This window comes from Phymastichus coffea, unplaced genomic scaffold, assembly GCF_024137745.1.
Source record: "Phymastichus coffea isolate CEN01 unplaced genomic scaffold, Cenicafe_Pcof_1.1 PCOF00097, whole genome shotgun sequence".
Classification (NCBI taxonomy): domain Eukaryota; kingdom Metazoa; phylum Arthropoda; class Insecta; order Hymenoptera; family Eulophidae; genus Phymastichus; species Phymastichus coffea.
Window position 1 is genome coordinate 24,076 of NW_026706908.1, and position 16,289 is coordinate 40,364.

Here is a 16,289-nt window from a genome sequence, read left to right on the forward strand (position 1 = left end):
TTTTGAGATTTTGAAAGTGCAGCGAATAGTGCAAGATTACATTTATTCTGTTCAAGGAAATGCACTCATACCTGGAAAATTAATGAATATCGCTAACGGTGAGAGATTAACTTAAAATTCGGTAAAAAACGAAATTATTTTTTATGTTTCTGTTGAAACGTTAAAAAAAATCTAGATTTTTCCCCAAAGTTGCAGCTACTGATAAAAAATAATGCATTGTTCGTGGTTTTTAAATAATTGGTTTTCAATTACTGGGCAATAAAAAATAATAATAATGGACAACGCAGTATTTATTATTTTATCTACGCGTAAAAGAAACGTTACTGATTTCAACTCTTGGCAAATTGAAAAAAGAATGCATTCCCCCTATCTTTCATCACTACGTACGGTGGTAAAATCTGTAAACGGAAGCGAAACAAATTATCCACAAACCTTATTCGCCTCACGCGTGATTAGAGAATGAGAGAGAGAAAAGGGAGTACTCTCATCTTCGAAAATGAGATTTATTCCGCACGTGTGTACTAAAATTGTCAAACAGCTACTTTTTGAACGGTGAATTATTTAACAAGAACGACAAAAAGAAGAAGCTTTCTGGTGTACGTAAACAGACGAGGACAACCGCAAAAGCAAACATCGAGTGAGAAAGAGAGAGAGAGAGAGAGGGAGATTGTGTGTGTGTTTGTTGCGGTCTGATGCGCATTAATTTCAGTTTCTCGATGCGGCAGTGTTTACCCATGCGCTGATGACTCACTGCGCCAAGAGAGAAATCTAACCAACGCTCCTCCGTTTTCAGTTTCTCTCTCTTTAGAAGCGATACTCTTCGCCTACCTTCGTTTGTTTACTCTCTCTCTCTCTCTCTCCCTCTCTCTCTCTCTCTCTCTCTCTCTCTCTCTCTCTCTCTCTCTCTCTCTCGGTGATGATGATTTTGATTAGCAAATATTGTGCGAAACGACCCCAACACCGAAGTGTATAATTGATCTCTCTCGCGCCGTCCCACTTTTTCCTTTTCTTCTTATTAGTTGACTTTACGAAGATTGTTTCAATGATGAAATTCCTCAGCCGACGCGGAATTCGCTGGCCGAGAATTCGCGCAGTACATTACCGCGAGATGAGAGGGGAAAATAAAAAAATAAATAAAAATAAAGAATGAAGCACTTCGGCAATGTTACGGACGCGCGGCATTCAGAGAGAATGTATCGCGTGAGCGCGCCTCGCGGCCGTTGAATGTGTTGACGAGAGCGCAAATCGCGTAGGGCCACGACAAGGCTTTCCAGCAAAAAGCAACAACGGGCTTATGCTAATCATAATTAGCCCCCGGCACGGGCGCGGCGGCAACTTTCCGTGACTCGACCTCCTTCCCCATCCCCGCCCCGCCCGTGGTAACGTACGTCGCGTGTCTGCGCGCGGCGTTCTCGTTCTTCGACGAATTTCGGCAAATTGCGAGGCAAGATAAACTGCCGGCGTCGCGCGACGGAATCGGTAATCGCACTTCGTACGGCTCCGTTTTTTTGCGGCCCGGCTTCTCGGATCGGCAATCATCGCGGCCGACCGAGCGTCGACTCGTACTACTTCTCGGTCAAGTCAGCCGCTTCTGAACACCCTTCCGCCAGCCCGATGTTTCTTTGACGCGAGCTGTACTCCCGAGGTTTTGCCCCGCGACGTAACGATTGTTATTGTTGTTGTTGTTGTTGTTGTTGTTATTGTTGTTATTGTCGTGGTCGTCGGACATTGCAATTTACTTTGGAGTGTCGGGGAAATTGCCGCGATTGGGAAGACGGATATGAGCGCTCAAGTTTTACGCGCTCGGGGTTCGACAGCAAACATCAATTATGACGGAACATTCGGATCGTTAGGTCGACAGACCCTAACGACGTACCCGGGCTGGTTCACCGAGGCAAGCACGACGACGACCGGCAGCGTAACTTCGGCACGCGTTTGGGCGGCTTCGCCAGTTTTTTTACTTACCGATTGAGTCGTATGGTTCCCTTGGTTTCTCGCACCATCAAGGCTCTCTCCAGAAGTGTACGGCTTCCGGTAAAATGGTGTTCTGGAAAGAAAAAAAAACTTAAAAGTCTTGCCGCCGCCGAGTTTCGGAGCTTCCTCGAGATTTCCCGCACGCGATAGAGAGAAAAACAGTTTGCCGCGTCTCCCTTTCGCTCGAGATTTTTGTTTTCTTTTCGGCCGAAAATTGAAAAATAAATGAGCCTCGGCTCTTTTTACGCTGCTCTCGGAATAACAGCCTTATCCTTATTCTCGCCTCGGCTATTGATAAAGAGTCACGCGAACCACTTTGGCTTCTCGTTTTTTATTGTACTACTCGAGTATGATCTTTCGGACGATATTTTAACGGCGGGGGAAAGTCATATTTCAGCTAAAAGATATAGAACGCGAGAGTGGACTGCTGTAGAGATTGCGTAATTCTAGCGGACCCCTTCGTAATTTTTTTCGGGTAATGAGTCGAGAGCGTCGAGGCTTATTGAGACTGATAAAAAGTTTACCACGCGTAAAAATAAATATGGGTCGAATCTTCTTCCGAAAATCATTGACGATCAATCGAACATTCAAAGACACATCATGGCTAAGGATTAGCCCGTGAAATGCCCATGCGGCAAACTTTCATGAAGAAATTCATGGAAATCATTCTCAAGTTTTCTCGACAAATTTTTAATTATGAACGTTCTTTTTTCGTAAGTATTACTGCCGATGAGTTTTGCCGGCTGTCTTATTTTTTAGAACGATTACGGAAATACATTCACGACGTAACACAATAAATTTAATTTGCGGAGTCTCTTTCTCGAGTCAAAAGCATTCAGGCGGGAGAGAAAAAAAAGAAAAGAAAAACAAGGTCCTCGATTCGAGAAAGTTTTCCGATGGAGCGCAGCGGAACCGAAGAAATTTCGGTTGACCGCGCGCAACGGAGCGAGCCCCTCGTAAGAAAAAAACGGCGAAGGCCGGGAGGAGTATATCATAGAAGTTGAGCTGGGAATGGAATTGAAATAGAGATGCGCCGGGAGCACGATCGCGCGGCTGGAAAATGAAGCGAGAGTAGGCCGAAAAAAAGAAATATGATAGATCGAGCGGTTGAAAGTGAGGTGGAAAGAGAGAGAGAGAGAGAGAGAGAGAGAGAGAGGGAGGGAGAAACGGCCAAGTTTTCGAATAAATCAAGCAGCCCACCGCGAGGGGATTTACGATCTCGATAACTAGCGTTTTATTCATGACGCCTAGGACGAGTGTAGCACTGTCCCTCTCACTCCCGGAAGTTAAGTAATTTGAGGGGCTAAGGCTTTCCGGACCCTCGGCTTTCTTCTCACTGCTTCCTTTCTCGCGGGCTAAGTTTGTTGGCTCGGCGGGGAGAGGCGATGCGTCTAATACCTCGCTTCTTTTGGACTGTTTGACTTTTCGGCGGGCGTCCATCTCGCCGCGGAGTGTCGCGCCGAGTTTTCACCGGGGGGTCCGTTTAATCTGTCCGAAGCGGGCGCGCTCCAAACTTTTTTTTTCGATTGGCTCCATTCATTCGGGACCTACCTGATTGGGATTTCGCGAATAGTTTCCCCGGGAAAGATTTCATCGGCTGGCGCAGACCCAGAGAAGCTCTCGGCTGGATGCATCGCTCGAGGAGAAAGAAAAGGAAAGCCTGCAATTTTCATCGGCGTCAAAAAACTTTTTGCTCGACGAGAATGCAGCAGCCATGTGTCAAGCTAATCTCTCTTCAAAGTACAGAATCGCCTCTCAAAGAGGAGCTTTAGACCCGAGAAACCCCTTCCCCCTGGCACCTCCTAATAATAGCGGTCTAACCCTCTATCTGGTCTTTTGGAGGGGTATAAGATTGGAGAGGCTTTGTCTCTCGCGCGGCGGAGATAAACGGCGCGCGGCAACAAAATCGTCGCAGCGAAAGGAAATTACCCGCAGAAATATATGTAATCGCGGGCGCATTCGCGTTCGTGATTTTTGCAAATTTTTTAGCTTGAATGCGCATCGACCCGCGTCATCGATTGAAAACTAATCGCAATTGCTCGCTCGACCGTAACAACGAGTTGCTCTATCTCCCTTGAGAGTGCCAATTTACCCGCCGCAATTGTACTCGTGCACATTACGTGTATATATGTATATTTATATATATACATACATATACGCGAGCGAACTATCATTCACGTTACGCCAATGAAATGTATAATACAACTGGTGAGGGAGGGAGGGTCGAAAGCTTGCTGAACTGACCACTGAATTGGTTTTCTTTTTTCGAGTGCTTTGAGCTTCGTTTGCAGAGTTTAACGGATAATGGAATGCGCTTGTACACTTTTTCAATGTGATATTTGTAACAAAAAAATATATATATATATATATTTATTTATTTCTACAGCAAGGATACGCTTCTCTTTTTACAATGAAATGTAAATGGTTAAAACGCAAAGAACTTGAAAGCCGTGAAAATTCTAATGTAAAATAACTGTATAAATATGCAATATATCGAACTTTTTTTGCAACTTAGGCAAACCTTTACGATTCATGCGGTTTTGTGATACTTCGCTTTATCTTGTAAATTTTAAAAAAATTTTGCTTTTTTTTTCATGTGTATTTCGCAAATCTTCGCGTTAATATAATCCACGCATGTTCGCAGTCGCACGCAATAACCCAATTGAAAAAAAGAGAGGCAGGATTCCATTAGCAGCGAAGATATTTTTTTCGTTTCCTAGGCGGAGAAGCTCCAAACGTTCACCTTTCAACGCTGAATACGAATGTAAAAATCATCCTGCCGCGCAAACGCGAGCAAGGCATTTTGACACCGTGCCGCTCGCTCTCTCTCTCCCTCCGTCGCGCGCGGGCGCGAAAGAAAAGCACTCAGAAGCTCTTCGTCGTGTGTACCCGCGCCGACAAAAAACTGTGCATAAAACACGAGCACGTGCAAAGACGCGTACACTCGAGAGGGCGATATCGCGCTGCGATATCCACGGAGCATATCGGCGAGAGAGGGAGAGAGACAGACAGACAGACAGACAGACAGACAGACAGAGAGAGGAAGCCTAACTTCTCTCCCGGGGAGAACGAGAGACAGACAAGATAAACGCACATCCGTCACGGAAAACTTATTCTTGCTTGGGCGCCACGCGCACCAGCTATCGGCAAAGGCAAGCGAGCGCGATAAACGTGCATTGTTTCGCCAACGCGATATTTACCCCTCTCCATGCCCCCCTTGCCGCCGTCTCTCGTTCGAGTGGGCGTCGAAATTTCATGCTGCTATCAGACACACGTCGCTCATTTTTCTATATGTGTCGATACAAGACGCGCATACGAGGTGTCGTTGTCGGAGGAGAAAAAGGTTGCCCCGATGCAGAGTTCATTGAGCAAACAACTTTTCGTATGCGCAATGGCGTCAATCTCTCTCTCTCTCTCTCTCTCTCTCTCTCTCTCGGAGACTGCAATCCAGCTTGACGGAGCCGGCGAAGCTCTCGTCCGCGGGAACGACTGATCTTCACTTCACACGGCGAGGTCGCTCGATTAGGCTCTCGAGTGCTCTCAACAAATAACGCGCGCAGTTGTATACGCACAAATCGTCGCGGCGACTGCAGGGCGGCGGAGGGGGGGGGGGGCTGCTGCCACCACGCTCGGGCGAACAATCGATGCCGAAGCGCCAGTCGCTGCGCTTGGCTGTGCCCCGAGGGCAGCGATTCTCGACGCTGTCTCGTCGCGCGTCATTAAAAATTTGGCCGAGCGCTTGTGCCTCCGCGAAGACATTGACGCGATTACCGTGACGTTCGAGCGGACGAGACAGCCAAATTGCTCCTCTTCCGCCGTTCCTTGCGACGATAATAACCGCCGGAGGACCGCCGTCGCCACGGGCTGGCGGAAAAATTACAACGCCAAAAAAAAAAGAATGAAAAAGCAAAAGAAAAAAATAGTCTGCCTGCGTCGCAACGCGGCACGGGAAATTTAATAAGATCGCTCGAGACTTCTCGCCAGACCGACTCCTTTTTTCCCTTCCGCGGAAGGGAGCGGCGGTTTGCCCCCTCAAAAGGGCCCGAAAGCGAGAACGGCTTTCCCGCGGGAAAGTAAAGCCGCTGTGGCTTCTTTGAAGTCGACAATTAGTACGTCGTGGCGGTTGAACGTATTTTTTTTTCTTTCCTCCCGAAAGAAGGCGGTGACCGAACGCAACGTGGTCGCGGTTTTACGACGTCTTACCTCCTCCTCGTCAGGCTCTGCTTTGCTCGCACTTTTTGCGGTGACCGAGTCGTCGTTTCGCCCTCATTGGGCGTGAACGAGGATCATCGCCAGCGAGCTTTCCATCCACTTTATTCATTTTGGCGCCGCGTTCGTTCGCGAATCACTTTATTTTGTTTTGTTTTTCATTACAACGGCGTGGTTGAAGAGCTCTTCGTTGAATACGGACGAAACAATAGGGGATAGCGTTGCGTTTTCCCTCTCAATAATCGTTAACTCGAATTGCGTAGCTTCGAAAAAGTGACAAACGCGATGTTGCTTTGTTCGATCGTTCTTTTATTGGATTTCCGCGAGGTCAAAAACACTGCACGTAAAGCGTAGACGACATTATTCATGATGAGAAAACCGAAATATCTAGAATAGAAGCAGACGGGCCCGCATTTTTATTTTTAACGGGATCTCGGGAAGATTCAAATTGGAAATGCGCGCGTTATTCGAAATGTTAGGATTTCAAAAATCACTCGACGAAGCGGAAATGAAACTCACTGGGATCAATTCATAGCAAGCAATTATTGTAAGTGCGTACCTTTACACGTCAAACAACTCGATAATTGAACCCTCGACCAACCGTTGAGGGTTTTTATCTCTTAATCTCCGTCGAAAAAGTCACTGTTATCACTCATTCAACGAGAAAAAGGTTAAGCGCAATATTTCCGCTGAGTTTGCATTAAAAAAAAAAGGCATCAAAAGCTCAGCACGCATCAGCGCAATTATCCTATCAAAGGATCGGGCGCGATGATTCAGTGAGGTGTTTGCACGATGCATTATCAATCGTCAGCAGCACGCGTGCATTTTCAAGTGGATTTCCGCTCGTTAGCGCGCGGTTTGGCCGCACGCGGGCTGCGCGCTCTTTTTTTCCCCCTCTCCACCCCCCCCTTCTTTTGTGCGTTCGTTTAACGCTATTGATCGACAGGAAAAGAGCTGGGGATCGAAGATTTTTCCGATTTTTGTTTTTTAATTGGGAACGGCGATTGCGAATATTTTTATGCGATAATGCGATTTGAGCGCGCTTAATTTTTACTGCGAGTGGAAATGTTTCCTGAAACTAGTAACTACTTCCCGTTTTGAAAGTAAATTTCTTGATTCAGTAAATGATCTTTTTAACCCTTTCAGTCAGCAGAGTCTCTTATATATCGACAACATATTCTTTTGACTCTTTGTCGAATACTATCAAGAATTCTATAATCTTGAAGTTTAGCATGATCGAGATATTTCATAAACGTGTTTTTGAGAATGGAATTTATTGCCAACGAAATTCCATTACAAATGTATGACGAAAATGAAAATGCTTGGCATTCATTGAATATCAGCCAATTTAAAGCTAATGCCACACGAACTACGCAGATGTTTAATAACGGATCGAATGTGGCGATCTTAATGATTAAAAAATAATCCATTTTTCAATGTAAAAGCTTTCATAAAAATATATTTCTCTATAATTCAATTTAACTTTCGTACTATTTTCAATATTAAAGTTTTGAGTGATTTGCGAAATAAATATGGCGGAACCAATGTATGTTGGGTCTCGATCCGACAATCTTTACAAAATTACAATTTTCAAGATCTAATTTCATGTTCGTATTTATCGATCCAAAAAATCTTTACAGTGAAAATCAATTAACGTACTCATTGTGAAACTGAAAAGATTAAAATAAGGTAACAATTGACTGGACGATATACATTTTTTCGCAATAAAAAATGTTTACATTGTTTTAAAACAGTTCTTCAAAACCGTAATTCGCGTTGCTCGACTCTTAAATTTTTCTGCAGTATGGAAAGAATTAATATTGTCAAAAGCATTACACTTACGTTGATGAGCTCAAATTTCTTGGTGTCCAATCTGAAACAGAAAAAATGAGCAATTATGAATGAAATATTCCAATTAACGGATAGCAAAATGGAATTTTAGACACGTCATTTGTTGGATACTTCGACGTTGGCCGCGGAACAAGCGTTTAATGTTCCAACCAACCCGTCAAAATTATTTGGCCTGTACTATTTTGTTGGTCTGCCTGTGGCCAGTTCTAATTAAGAAAATTTTAATTAAAATACGTCACAGGGAAACATAGAGAGAGAGAGAGAGAGACAGAGACAGAGAGAGAATGAGTGTGTTGGTAAACTGAAATTGAATTTCGAATAGCAGTTGACCTCAAGTTTGACGAATGTCACCGACTAAACGATTGTTCGCGAGAGTAAGAGTCTCAAGTTTCGTACGCGGCCGATACTAGTTACATATTCCAATAATCTGTCGCATTGTAAATTAATTCAGCTGGAAATCGCGTTTCTCGCGTAATTAATAATAGCAATAAATGCAAATGTTTATTATCGGATTACTCGATAACAATGATAATAATAATGGAGCGACGTGGTTGTACACGTCATAGTTAATCCAATCAGCGTATCAAAATTAATTAACCCTCGCAAATAAATCCTTACAGCAGTTAGCCAAGAGAAAGGAAACAAAGCGAAACTCCATTTCCAAAGCGAAATCCACTTTTGCTTCACCCCACAGCAAATTCCCAATTAACCGGCGCTTTATTTTTCATCCCGCGCACGCGCACGCCAACATATTGTTCGCGCGTTCCTCTTTCCAGCGTTGCATTATTAACAGCTTAATTGAACGGCGCATGTTTGACATTGTTTTATGCCCGAGCACGCTGCCTTTTTTTCTGCCGTCGCCCGTTGCTCTACGATTTTTCTTCCCTTTATGAACTCTCTGCCAGCTGCCTTTGTTTTTTTCTTTTTTTTTCTTCTTTTTTTTTTCTCTTTTGCGTCTGCCTTCCTCGGTGGCCCGCGCGCGCAGGAATTTTTTCCCTTCTCGCGCGCCGCCCGAGTTTTTCCTCTGTGTTGTGGCAATTACCTTTCATTATTCATCATTAGGCGCGAAAATATTTTTAATGGGCTCTCCTTTTTTGTCCACGCCGACGGGGAGGGCGAGTCGAATGGGATTTTCCCGACGCGAGGATTTACGACGTGCCCTTTGCTTCCGCGAAATTAAGCGCGCGTCGGCTTCGAACAATGGCATTTTCAGCATTCGCGAGCGAGACGTCGATTTTACAACTTTGCTCCGCCGCGCCCGGAGAATCCGGGGCGCGAGGCGGCGGCGCGCGGGGCCCCGACGCAAAAGACTCCGAAAAAGTGAAAAGTTCGCTCGTAAAATTATCCGCAACAGCCCCCGCGGAATTCCAGATAAACGGCGCATCTTTCGATGGGCGCGCGCGCCGATAAAATTCCTCGACTACTCCGTAAAAGCCCGACAATTGATGAGGCAATTTAAGTTGGCGAGAAATAAAGGGGAACTGCGCGCGTCGCTGATGGTGCAGCGATCGCGCCGCGCTTTTAAAACTCTTAATCAACTGCGATGATTGTCATGGAATGACGATCCATTTTCTTTTTTTATACGCCTATCCGATATTGCCGTGCCGTATAATGTAACAGACTTCAATTTTCGTCCTCGTCTCGCGTAATCGCGTGAAATATTCAGAGTCCCTTTTTCGCGCGCAACGGAATAATGAGAAAATTTAATGACGCCGCGCTTTTAGTTCGAGAGTCCCGCGCGAAAAGTCGTTAACGTTCGCAAGCCAACCTGTTGAGCACTTTTTTATTATTTTTATTTTTTTATTTTCTGTTATTTTATCGAAAGTTTCTCTTCGTCTAACGCACGCTTGACCTCGTTGTGATTTTCCACGGCCGAGGCAGCGCACGCGCGCGCGGCCTAAAGTCGGGCGAGTCGAGCTGGCGGCAGCAGGCTCGCGGGTTCGTCTTTTCTTTTCTCTTCCGGTGCGCTAACTGCGCAATATTCTGACGGCCTTAAATCAAGAGCCGCGAGAGCGTCGAGGCTCGTTAATCGCCGCTGCACGCTTCGTCGACGCCTCCGATATTTGGCTCGCTCGCGTCTCGATTATTCAACGGCTTATCTCAACAAACCCGGTTGGCCGCGAAAATCGTTAGTGCATCGCGCGCAGCGCTTCGGGATTAGGATTAGTGGCCTCCCCTCTCCTCCTAATTTTTTTTCCTTGTGGTCGGAAATTTTGGCAGTAGGGACTTTCCGAGCCGCGGCTTTCTCGTCGAGTTTTGTTTCTTTTCTCTTCGTCATCCGACGCAAGAGAAAATACGGATTCGAAGCTTATTGACGAAGCCACTAGGGAAGGAACGTCTACATCGCTAGCGCGCGCGCGATTACGAGCGTATCCGCAGAATATTTCGCGAGGAAAGAAAAAAAAAAAAAAAAACACGTAATATTTCCGGCGGACCGTCGCGTACACGTTAAATCCGCGTTCGGTTCCCAACAATGGAGACACCGTGCCGGAGAAAGAGAAAGAAAAATATCGCATGAAAATGGCAGAGCGAAGAGAAGACACTTGTGCACGTATCTCTCGACGAAGCTCCGCTGCCTGCCTCTCGGCGAGGAAGGAAAAAAAAAATAGAAAAAGAAAACAACCTCCAGGCTCGCGCGCACCTGTGTTAGCGCTTTTCGCACTTGACTCGCATTTTTTTCGGCGAGTTTCCTAACGACGTTGCGGCTCAAGTGCCCGGGCAACACCGGCTGTACTTTTCTATTTTACTTTTTTGTTAGGGGGGGGGGGGGCTGAAGCGATCGTGCTCGCAATTCGCAATAAACAAGGACAGTTCCATGAAAGTATAGCGCAAAATTCGCTTGACGTATTTTCTATCGAGACAGGAAAGGAGGGTAATAATATTTCACGCCCTTTGGCCATAAAACAACGAAGGAAAAATAACGAAGCGGCAAATACGCCAGCTACCACGAGCGAAAGAAGTAGGTAACAATCAATGAAAAAAGGAAGCTTCACCCTCGTAATTCGTCGAGGGGAAAAGGCGGTTAGGCGGGGAAGGGGGCAGGTAATAGGATGTTACCGCGGCACCCAGAAATAAATCGGCAGAGATAGAAACACACCAGGCCGGAGACAAGATAGATGCCCCTTTGGAGCTCGGCGCGGTTAATTATACGCTGGGATTAGCTCGGCGCCGGGGCGCCGCGAAAGCAACCTACCCCTATAATTTTCTACGGGGCGGCCCCGTGCGCGCGCGATAGAGAGAGAGAGAGAGAGAGAGCGAGCGCTCGGGATTCGCCGCGGTCTCCTCTCTCGGCTTTATTCTGCGCTTTTGAGCGCGCGTCGCACGCAATCGCCCGGCGATCGTCGGCCCGCGCGCGGACACGCCGACCGAGTTCGGCTATTATTTGCTCGCTCGGGCGCGCGACACGCGGAATGTCGCTTGTCGCCGGCGGACGGGCACGCGGCGCTTGTCGGAGGCAGGGGTGCGGGCGCCGGAGTTTCCGAGACGAAATTTCGCGGGTCCTGCGCGCGCGCGCGCGGGGAGGGGAGCGCCGCACGGACGCGAGTAAAAAGGTCGGGATTTAATTAAGGAAACGGCGCAATTCGCGAAAGACACGGCGCATTCCCGAAGCGCCGTCCACAAAGGCGAAGGCAATAAAGCTCGAGAAATAATCAAAGCCCTTTTGGAGAGGCAGCTTAAAGAGTGGAGCCGCACGCCAAGGAAATATTAAGGAGTCGCTGCTCAGCTCGAGAGGCGGGGGGCGAAGAGTCGCGCGCGCGTGGCCTGCAGTTTTGCTCGGATTTTCGGCGGAGCTTACGAGGGGCAAATATCAAAAGGGAGCTCTCGCGGACGTCTCTCGCGGTGTTTTGCTTGCTCGCGAATTGCGTATATACAAATTGAAAGAGAGGAAGCGTAAAGAGACGAAGCGAAGGCAAGGGGCGAGGGGGCTGAGCGATATAGCGATAAGGCGGACAGATCTCGAGGAGCGAGAGACTTTCGCAACGCCGGCAGAAATATTAAATTGCCCCGAAAGTTCAATTTCGTTGTTGGCAGAGCCGGGGCACGGCCGCATTACTTTTCCAGGCTGCCGCATCAAAAAAGCCTCACGTAACGTCTTCTTGAATCATTTTTTTTTTTTGAGAGAGAGAGAGAGAGCCCCTCCGACATTGCCTTTTCTCATTTCATTTTCAATTATATGCCCAGCGAGATATTTGACCCGCAGTCTGCGACTGTCTCAATTTTTATTTTGTCCCGCGTCCACATCTTCACCCGGGGGACCGACTTGGAGACTGACTCGGCGACGCCTGCTGTCGCTTTGCGTCCAATTGTACTCGTCCAGATTTTGAGGACGTCGCGACGCTCGAGGGCATTTCCGCCGGGCCGAGCAACGAAATAACGACATCGCGCGCTGCTCCGTCATTCGGCGGCATCGGGACACGACGAGAGTATCTCCATTGCCGCGGTGCCATTATCGACGAATTGCTCAGCGCCCCGAGCCGCGCACACGAGCGAACGCGCGCGCGCGGCTGGAAAACCCCGGGGGAGCGCCGCCTTAATTACCCCAGATAGCTCATTACGAGTCTCTCCGGCCGCCGCCTCGTACATCATAATTTCCAAGTTTTCAACCTAGTTTCCGAGCGAGATAGCATCCCCGAATCTGATGATGGATGCGCGGCTGCTTCTTGCCAGCATCGGGACGCGATGTTTGGTTGCTTTTGTTCCTGCTCGCGGGTTAAATGAAGCTTCCTTTGTCGGGCAAAGTTCGGGAGGCAATTGTCGAGCGACTTTTTTGGATTTGGAATGTAGGCTTCGCGAGGCAAATCGCGCGAGCGAACCGTATTTCTCTGAAAATAAATGGGCGAGCATCTGCGCTCGCGCAATTTCGCGCGATAATTTTCATCCATCCTCCGTAGCGACCTTCGTTAAACATGACGCCGACGGTGATGAAGCGTGGACGAAGGGGAGGGGCATGGCCGTTGAAAATTGTTATGTAAAAGTGCAGCGAACTGCTTAATCATCGACGGAAGCTGGTAAAGTGGCACGCGCTCGACAAAGCGACCGGGGGTCGCCGAGAGCCATTGCCGGCCCACGAGATAAGCCAATTTTAATTAGGCCGAGCGACGAGTTCAATGAAGAGATGGCTCGTCTCGCGCTCCGAACGCACGTCGCTTCAAAGAGATTCCGCGCGCTCCTCGCTTAATTACAAATCCACGACCCGACAATGTGGCTCCATTTTTTGTTTTGTTTCACGTTTAATCGCCTGCGCCCGGGCAGCTTAGGGATCCTCGCAACTTTTAATTGAGAAATTTCTCAGCCTCCTCTCTCCCCCGCGCTCGATTCTTTCCAGATGCGAAATCGGCGCAACCTAGCCCTTCGCGACTGATACTACCAGGCTAATTGGTCCGAGAACCTCTCTGTTGTCGGAGGTCGCGGTATCTTCTCGCGATCCGCGGCGCCACGTGCAGTTCAGCTTATTTTTCATTTCTACTCGGAGCAATTCCGCCTCGCTGAAATGGAAATACGAGAGATACAAAATTTTGAGGAAAGCGCCCGCGTCCGCGTGTGCCGTCATTGCACGCGCCGGGAAAGACCAACAACTTGCACTACTGCGTTCCAAAACACGTGATTCGCCGCTCCAGAATATCCGCGTGCATCGCAGTTATCATTCGTCGACGCGAATAAATTTCGCATTCGTCGGAATAGCCTCTCACTCTCTCTCGCTCTCTCTCTCTCTCTTTTACGCGACGGCGCGGAAAGACCTTATTACGATAAATCAGATTTATCGTTCCGCTCGCGCATCTGACTTGCAAAGTTCGGCTCTCGGACACGGGCAAATACACGCGCGCGCGCGCGCGCACACACTCCGAAGGCGCTTGAAAAAGCGCCCGCCAAACTGATTGCACGTCAGAGACGCTGTTTGCGCGTCTCTCGGTTTGTTTGCTTACACCCATACTTCGCGTGCGCCGTTTTCGAGGACCCCGGCTGAATCATTTAGATTGATTCGGCTTATCTTGCAATCGCGAGAGCACTGAGGGAATATTTTACGGTATCGTGGCCGCTTCTCGAAACTAACCGGTACGCGAGAGGAACAGGACAAAATTAATCATCCGCGCGCTAGAAGAAAATAGCTTCTGACCTGCTTTTCATTTTCTTTTTTGCGTGTTTTAGATAAGCATGATAAATGAGTCTCTACGCTAGTCGAGTAGTCGCGCAGTAGCAGCTGATACGCACGCGTACGTTCGGCCAAGCCCGAGCCTATTACATTTTCAAAGGCCAAGATTATGCGCCTCCTCGTTCCGCCTCTGCTGAAATATTTCGACGATGCGCGATTAATTATGAAAACTCGCGCGCGCCGGTTTCGCGCCGGTTTCGCGCCGGTGCCGCGCCGCGCGGGCCGCATTTTCGAATAACATTCGAGAGCCCCGCGCTTTCGGATTACCAGCCGAACGGTTCGACGGCGATTCGGCTAGTTTTTCACGCGAATATCCTTCCACGCTTGAGAGGCGTGATCCATACGTCTTTTTCCGAAAAAGCATCTCGCCAGCGAATTTCCCAACGATGGGTCCTCGCGGAAAAATAAAAAGGAAAAAGTTCAATTATCCCTCTGAAAAAAAAAAAAAAAAAAAAAAAAAAAAAATCCAATCTCAGCATCGAATCTATCTAACTTCGTCGGCGAAAAAAAAGGCAGAAGTGAATGCTCGACAGTCGACAGGCCGTATGCGAAAATTGCAGATCAATCAAAAGCCGAAAGGGCTTTCCAATTTGGGAGGCTTTACCCGTGGTTTAGCCAGCGTTGTAATTTGACGAGCACAGCTATTATATATATATATATATATATATATATATGTAGGATTCATGCAGAGGGTACTGCAGCTTGTCAATTTTAGGTGTTCCGTTTAACTAATTAGAGCCGAACGATCAAACGCGCTAATGCGCCGAACCCACGCGTTGCGTCGAGAATTGCCGTGTCGGCGATGACAATATCGGCAGAGAGGGAAATCTCGCACCCGCGATGATCAAAGGGACAGATTGACCGGATTGATTGTCCAAACGCTTGGCGCAGTTATAGCCGTTTCCCGAAGTCGTTTTGCTTGCGTTTGCACCGTGCGATTTCTAGTCGATGGCCGTGGATACCGAGGTAAACTACATTTTTTAGAGTCCAGAATTCCAGTCTCGGCGTGTACGGAGCACTGCGAAATTTCAGTTGCTCACTCTGCCTCGCTGCGCGGAAGCTTTGAAGTTCGCTCGGCAGTAGATTTTTCACGGGAAACGTTCCGGTCGGATTTCTAAAACATGCGCCGTAGCATGCCGTTGTAGAGGAGCTCATTTTCTTCCGTGTCAATTCAAATGAAACGCAACGAGCTCTCAAGAATTCTCTCAATCGAATATATTAGGTCCTCGGGCAAACGAAATTCGATTTTCACCTGCTTTATCGTTTTCTGCGCGTGGAAAAATTGCTCGAAGAGGCGGAAAACTAATTCGGTCATTGATCTATCCAGGTTGCCCAATCGCAGCTAAGATTCGATGAAGGACAATCGAAGCTCAAGCGGTGAAAATTCAACTGCAGCGAGCCCACGCGAAAACTGAAATAGCGTCGAATTAGCCGTTGCGCACTTTATCTTTTTACTGGAGAAACATGCCAATTAGCCAAAAAGCCTCTGTCCCCGTTGCATTTCTTCTTTCTTGTTTTTTCGCAGCGGACAAATCGTGTGTACGCAGGCGAAGCGAAAACTCTATTGACAAACCCTTATTTTCGAAAATTCGTCGTGTCACTTGGTCGCAGTAGCGCGATACCACCCCCCTCTTCCCCCTCCCTTATCCCGCCGCCGCCCCTGGTGGATAGCGAATATTTGTCCAAATGGCGCGTCCCAGCGCGCGCTGCGCTATTCATCCTCGCTCTGTTGACACGTATTTGTCGCAATTTCGCGGAGGCGAAAGGAGGGGGGGGGGGGCGAGACGGATAGACAGGTCGGACAATGAAACACGTTGCACAGCTCGTTATCCGCTATCGCTAATTGGCACAATTCCAAACAGACTCCGCGATCGACCTTTTTTTTACCATTTTTCTAGGGCTTGCTAAGTGGCTCTTAATTACGTCGTTCAAGTAGTCTTCGCACAAATTGACGTCCGTGTAGGTATGCAAGTTTACGTATCGATGGATTATAGGATAGAAAATCACTAACAATGACTGTATATATGTATACATTTGTTTCATATAAATCCAATAATTGGAATCACATTCGTTATCGAGGGAAAAAAGCAAGCGAGAGAGACAG

At 47.7% G+C, this 16,289-nt stretch overlaps 1 protein-coding gene across 1 annotated transcript in view; it reads right to left on the reverse strand.

Annotated features, from left to right (window-relative positions):
* The window catches only part of LOC131669821 (leishmanolysin-like peptidase), a 145,588-nt gene that overhangs the window by 18,345 nt on the left and 110,954 nt on the right, over positions 1 to 16,289 (reverse strand). Inside the window, 3 exon segments of the mRNA XM_058944985.1 lie at positions 1,966 to 2,014; positions 2,017 to 2,047; positions 8,026 to 8,056. Of these exon segments, the coding sequence (XP_058800968.1) occupies positions 1,966 to 2,014; positions 2,017 to 2,047; positions 8,026 to 8,056 (111 nt within the window).